General features: G+C 51.8%; 1 protein-coding gene across 1 annotated transcript in view; it reads right to left on the bottom strand.

The window, feature by feature from the left end:
• The window catches only part of ZFPM1 (zinc finger protein, FOG family member 1), a 93,032-nt gene that overhangs the window by 33,225 nt on the left and 52,718 nt on the right, over positions 1-7,089 (bottom strand). Inside the window, exon 4 of the mRNA XM_018560556.1 lies at positions 6,382-6,483. Within this exon, the coding sequence (XP_018416058.1) occupies positions 6,382-6,483 (102 nt within the window). The remainder of the gene's footprint in view (positions 1-6,381; positions 6,484-7,089) is intronic.

Here is a 7,089-nt window from a genome sequence, read left to right as displayed (position 1 = left end):
CCAGTTGGCTTATTTCTTATCCTCCACCCAGGGGCCACAGTTAGAAATCATAGAGCCCTCTACAGCCTACCTGACAGGCCCATCCTCCAGCTCCATTTTGGTACAGCAAATCAGCAGCAAGACAGCCAGCCGGGAGGCGGGACCATGCGGATAGCTGGACCAATGTGCGCAGTACGGTGGGAGGAGGGGCTGCGCTGTGCTTCTTACCATGATCACCATTAGAAATCACAGGGGCCCGTACAGACTACATGAGGGCCCCCCCATTGACCCCCATAGGGCCAGGCGCAGGAGTCATCCACCTGTCTGACGCGCTGGCAATCCTGGAGAGCTGCGTTCCACTACAGACTCATGATTCAAGAGCACCTGTCATGAAGGAAACCGGGCTCCACCAATGCTACCCTCTTGAAAATGCTAATTGACCGGCACTTCAGTGTGTACAAGTCACAGCCCCGGAACAAGCATGCAGAGTACGAGGTTGCAGGTGGCTACTCTATTAGTTGATGGGCAGTAGGGGGAGGGTCTTAGGTGGGCATCACCCAGTATACAGATGTTTACTGGCGGGGCAGAGTGTGGCAGGAGTTGAGGCTGAGGAACAGTGCGGCACCAGGCAGAGGGACAGTGTGGCACCAGGCAGGGGGGACAGTGCGGCACCAGGTGGAGGAACAGTGCGGCACCCGCAGAGGGACAGTGTGGCACCAGGCGGAGGTACAGTGTGGCACCAGGTGGAGGAACAGTGCGGCACCCGTAGAGGGACAGAGTGGCACCAGGCAGTGGACAGTGAGGCAGGAGGCGGGGAAGAGTGCAGCAGGAGGCGGGGCAGTGGCACAGAGCACACATAATTGCCCGGCCGGCAGGTATAACACTTCCTGTGAGTTTCTGTGGCTGTTTGGCCCCTTCAGTGATTCCAACGCCTGCAGAAGACGCAGCAATCACTCTTCTTGCGGCGTGCAGCGAGCGGTGTTGCGCTTTCTGGATGGGTGACGCTAAAAGATGGGGTGAGAGGTTGGGGGGTTTCAGTGAACCGTCTGCTCATCAGTTTATAGGAGTGAATGAAGCGGGCTCCCTCTGTAAACGCTGGTGGAGGATTATAGATTAGACTTATCAGCCATTTGCATATCGGAATTTGAAGCAGTCAAACCCCTCCAGCAAACAAGGTCATTCCGCAGATAAAAATTCGGTTTTTATTCTCAGCCTCGACTTGTCTTGCTGAATGTGACATTATAAAATTAACCCCCCCACGTGCCTGGAGCGCCGGCTTCCTCCCGCTGCTGTGTGTCGCCGCTCAATGAACCGGCATGTTTTCTTAGGAGCGCTGTGTTGGCGGCGGCCCAGTGCCAGTCTTCAAAGACGCCTCCTCCATGATGGCGGTTATATCGATGACCAAGCTGCAATGGATCGGATGGCGTGGATAAAAATCGCCTTCATATCGCGCTGTGGCCATTAATACTCATTAGTAATAACACAATAGAAGTGTTACATTGCTGCATTTTGTTTGTTTCAGTGTTGCCCCAAATCCCAATCCATGCCGTGCAGCACATCGCAGACAAGCCGGGCTAAGCCAGCAAGGAGAGGAAGTGAGATTGTTATTTAGTGTCACTGGTGTCCCCAGCAGCTCTTCCCGCTTCCAGTGTGGGAATTCATTTCCCTTGAAGCACAATGCCGACATTCCACGCCGTGGATATTCCCAAACGATGGCGCGGAATCCTGGCGCAATTCTCTTTATTTTCCTTACAGGCGCGGCTTGGATGCCAGTCTGACCCGCCTACGTCCATCACAGAGTGCGACTTATCCCCCTTCCCGGCCCGCACTCAGCCCAGGAACTGAAATAGAGTTGGCGCTGAATCCAGGTTGGTTTTGGCCGGCGGTGCTCCCCCTCCTCCCCCTTCTTTCCTGTGCCCAGCGGAGAACAGCGGCCTTCAGTCCTGGAGCTGGCACAAAGCTTGGCACTGCCAGCCTGTCCCGGGCTCCAATAGTCATGTACGATACAGTGAAGGACCCCAGCTGGGTGGTAAATGAGCCATTCCTGCTCCCGTCTCTCATATTCCCAGACGCGATCCCGCCAAAGAGGCGACTGAATGACAAAACCGCGGACCCCCCCACCTCATCTACAATGCCGCTTCCTCTTAGGTTTTAAGCCTCATTCACACCAACACGCACCCGCCATCATCTACATTCATTTCTAATCACGTGCAATGATTATAAACGGCAACATTGTATCCAGTCACAAGGCGGGGGGCTGCAGCAGGGGGCTGATCTGTGTCATTTGTGAACACAGCCAAGAACTGCACAGACACCACAATTTACATGATTGTGTCCTCTCTGAGCCGGCATCTCAGTCCAGGAAGTAGATGGTGACCCTGGATGATGGCGCCGTCCTTCTGGAGAGAAAATCAGATGAAGGCATTGTCAGGGGGGAGTGCTGTGATCTCGGTGAGAGGTAATATACACCTGGAAGTTGATGACAGGTCCACTTTGATCTCCATAGAGAGTCAGGTCTGACCAGCGCCAGCGAAAACATAAAGTCAGCGGCTGCCATTTAATCCGTCTCCCTCGCCGCAGATGTCACCGAAGACGAGGTTTCCTGAACTCCGGGCCGTGTTCTACAAGCTGTGCGGTGCAAACATCGGGGGGGATCCGGCACTCGGAGGAGGACACTACGGGAGCCAGATAGAGATCTGAGACTGAATTATTCAGCAGCGGCGGCTCAGTGTGAGGAGGCGGGAGCGCCGGGCGGACAATGGAGGGGGGAAGGGGGGGTGGTAACTTATCCGCCAATCCAACTGGAAGCCAACAATGGCCCCCTCTGAACAAGAGGCACTTCAGCCGAGATGTCAATGCTTGGCCCGTACACTAAGAGCCGCCGGTGTCCAAAGCAACCAATCACAGACCTTCAATTCCCAGAGTTCAGGAGGACAGGAGAGACCCGGCAAGACGTGGACTCATGTGATGGGGAGCAGGAACTTCCATAGGTCCCCATGCAGATCAATGCAGAGCGCCGGACCCCCACAGAGGCAGGATCCAGTTTTAGAGGGAGAGTACTGACAGCGGGGGTGTCCCAGAGGGTCCCCAGGATGGTCCGAAGGGCAGAAGAAAGATGATGGTGCCAATAGACTTCAAGGCCAGAGAAGGGAAGATCCTGGCAGATCCTCTGATCAACATGGGGAAGGGCAGATCCTCCGATCAACATGGGGAAGGGCAGATCCTCCGATCAACATGGGGAAGGGCAGATCCTCCGATCGGCATGGGGAAGGGCAGATCCTCCGATCGGCATGGGGAAGGGCAGATCCTCCGATTGGCATGGGGAAGGGCAGATCCTCCGATGGGAGGTGGGAAGGGCAGATCCTCTGACGGGAGGTGGAAGGGCAGATCCTGTGATCGGCACGGGGAAGGGCAGATCCTGTGATCGGCAGTGGGAGGGGCAGATCCTCAGAGCGGTTATGCGACTTATCTCTGTAGGTCGATCATCGTACCTGTTTTCTGGGGTGTGGAGGAGATTATTTGTGTATCTCGCTGGGATGTTTTTAGCTCCGGAACTCTCCAGAACAACAACAATCAGCAATCAGCAATTAATCAACAGAAGCGATTAGCTAATCTGCTGAACTTTGCATGTGTCAGTTTAGTCATCAATGGAGTCCAGAGGGGAGCCCGGCCTCAGCCTGACAATCGGATTGTTCCCCAGCGAGGCCGATCACGTCACGGGCTGGCGGCCATATTGTCATGCTGCCTCCATTTTTTCTTTGTCTTGAGAGTAAACCTCTACCAATTATTATTTATTGCTGGCGTCTCCGGGGAGATTCACTCACACTTCCTGTCTCATTTCCCCTTCACTTCCTATCCTGCTGACACCCGGTCACATTCTTAAAACACATAGGGTGTGTCACCAAGACAGGAAATGAAGAGAAATCTTGCCAGTGGGGACAGAGGAAGCAAAAGGAACCAGACAATGGATTTATTATTCTTTGTGCCTGTGCTGGAGAGGTGCCTTCCAAGACCCAGACTCCCGATCACAGCTACAGGAAGTGGGGAGAACGGGGACAGAGACAACCTTCCACACCCTGCCCAAAACTAAACTTCCCTCCAGAATTCTCAGAGGAGGTGGGCAGACATCGCGGGATCATGGAACAAGCAGCTGCAGTCCCCATTGAGCATATGAACATTCAGGTGACAGGGTGACGATGGCATGCTCAGAGGTCTCACACATGATGTCATAACACATGTGTGAGCTCAGCCTGATAAGCGGGCAGCGGTCCAGCGTCCCCGGAACACACGGAGTTGGCATCGCCCGTCATGTCTGAGCATTTCCAGAGTCAACACGGAGCGATTGTTTAACAGCCTACAGACTAAATAAACAGCTCTACACGGAGCCGGGAAAACACGGAGCTGGCATCGCTCCTCTGAATAAACTTCACTGGGAGCCGAGTCACAACGTATTCATAAACATCCAATGGAACGTTCCGCGTGACAACACCGCGTCCGACCGCGCCACTCGTTTTATAAACCTGCCCACCCCCCCACACCCCCTTCCTGCCTGTATGCACCGCATTTCTACAAAAATGACCCAGAAATAATCCCTGGTGATCACGCCATGGAGGTCCTCGGTAGGGCACTTCCTGTGACAGGGTGACAACACTCTATGTATGCCTTCCAATTGTGCTCCTACGTTGTCACCCTGTCACGCAGCCTTTGGATGGAGACTACAGGTGTCGGTTTCATCACACATTACACAGACGTGATCCGCTGTTGTCACCATCAGGAAACCCGCCCTGAGAAAAGCCGTGCAGCCATCTTTTGTAGATGGGAAGAGGCTGCAGGTGATCAGCAGCACTGAGAGATGAAACAAAGGTGAAAACAAGGATTTTACAGGAAATGTTTTATGACGCACAATGCAGAGAGCAAGGAGGCCTACTCGGGCATTCTGAGATGGGCTCCGGCAATGTAACACCCCCCCCCCAATCTCATAAACATAGCGGCGTGCCTGACTCCCGTCCCAGGGTTCCATCTCGCAGAGTACGTGCCCTTCACTTCCTATCTGACAGTCCACTTCCTGTTTTTACTATCTAGCAGAAATTCCAGAGCATTCCAGTGCAGCTGCATCACTCCCGTCCAGTCGCAGCGAGGTCACGTATGGAAACGCGCGCTGATCTGCTACGGGAGCCGACCTTTTTTTAATACTGATAGTCGGGGACATAAGTCAGAAATCAACAATAATATAATAAACTTCCCCCAATGGAGAACAAAGTCCATCCAATTAAATGTTCCGCCGAAGAGCAAGGGCTGCCAACGTCTGTACAATATATAAGAGCGGATGATCTGCGGTATGCATATCATTATTAAAAGCTGAAGTTCATATTTTACCTCCCCCCCCCCTACCCCCTTCATCAACATGATATAAAATCTTTCCTTTTTCATTAAATACCTCATTTTAGAGGTCATCACTGGCTCTCTGTGCTTCTCTATACAATGCAGGAAGATGGCTGGAGGGAGGGGCACCTGCACCCTTCCTCAGCACTCCTCTCCCTGATTCAAGCAGTGGGCTGGCTCTTGGGATGCAAATATCAAAATGCCTTGAGGGGCGTGTGTCACCCTGGAGGAGTGGGCGTTCCTAGGAAGGCTGTTCAAGGATAAAAGACATTGGAGGGCCGATTGGTTGCTCTGCGCAGCTGCTCCAGTTGCAGTAAATTCCCCGAAAATTCTAGAATAGTTCCATTATATAAACACGTATCAAAGTGTAAAGATGGCTGCCTTTAGCTGGCTTCACAACCAATACACACAGCGGGTTTGTACCGGTTCCTGCCCGCCCCCGAGCTTCAGCTGGGACCCGCGGAGGTGGGATCTATGTTGGGGCTGCCTGCCAATGATTTATTCCCAGCCTGAGACAAACCCCGCCTCCCAGAATCTCAGCCGACACATCGGTCTTCTGGGGGCTGTTCCTGTGGTCTGTATACCATGTAACAACATATGAGAACACAGATCGTTACAATCCAATGAAGGGTTCAGCTGCAGGAGAAGCGGCGCACGCCGACAGCAAATGCGCGGCTACAGGTGCAGACACGCCTACAGCGCAGAGAGATGACGCAGAGACATGATTGGCTGGAGAAATGTTTCCATCCTCCATCTGAAAGTGAATGAAGATTCACCAACTTCACCTGATAAATGAGAACCGGCGCCCGCGGTCAGACCGCCATCGGAAACTGAGAGAAAGTTCCGCATGGGATCATCGGGGAGTACATAGTAACTACACAACATCATATAAGTTACATATAACTAGGATTATGTTTTAATATCCGCACAATATCATTTGCATACAAGTGAGGAGGCGGAGCTTCTCAGCCAATGACCAGAAAGGCTTTACATAGTATTGGTGGAGGTTGTGATAGGTACCTGGACCGTTCCACGGGCGAGGCTGTGTGGCGTCCTCTGTGCTGTCGCCCCCCTCCGACTCTTTGTAGTTCTCGCTCTCTTCCGCCTCGGCGCTCTCGCCCTCTGTAATAAAAATAAAATAAAATGTAGTTTCGGGATAATGAAGAAATTCCCCACGTCTGACCCCCAGACACCCCAATGATTCTGAAAGGTTCTTTTCATTCTTTATGGGGTCCCCACAGCCTCCAGGAGCCTCCTCCTCACATGTACAAGAATTCAAGAAATGGAGACTTGTGTGGAGGCACCTAAACTATTCATCGAATAATAATTTAAAAAAAATAGTAATAAAAAAAGAAGTAAATAAAATATAAATAATACAAAAATGTAATAACAATAAAAATAAATAATAAGATAATAAAAAATTCATCGCACAGGGTGGTGTAGGGCACCATTTTTAGGGTGTCAGTTCCAGGGATTCAGATCAGCTTCTCCCCCTCTGCTAGGAAAGCCAGTCATGGGATGATGGGGGTTATCTCATTCATCCTAAAGGAAATCTATTTTTTTTGACACAATGTTCCCAGCAGATCATCTAATGTTACTTCATTGGCTCAGTGGTCCCCAACTGTCCTTATTTTGGACAGAAGGGAAATCTGCAGGTTACAAATATAACTTTTTGGGTATTTTCGTTCTGTCCATATATTTATGAAAGGCTCCGCTGACCATCGGCAG

This window comes from Nanorana parkeri, unplaced genomic scaffold (genome assembly GCF_000935625.1).
Source record: "Nanorana parkeri isolate BGI_ZX_2015 unplaced genomic scaffold, ASM93562v1 scaffold465, whole genome shotgun sequence".
Lineage (NCBI taxonomy): Eukaryota > Metazoa > Chordata > Amphibia > Anura > Dicroglossidae > Nanorana > Nanorana parkeri.
Note: the sequence above shows the minus strand (reverse complement) of the source record. Positions and strands in the feature narration are given on the sequence as shown.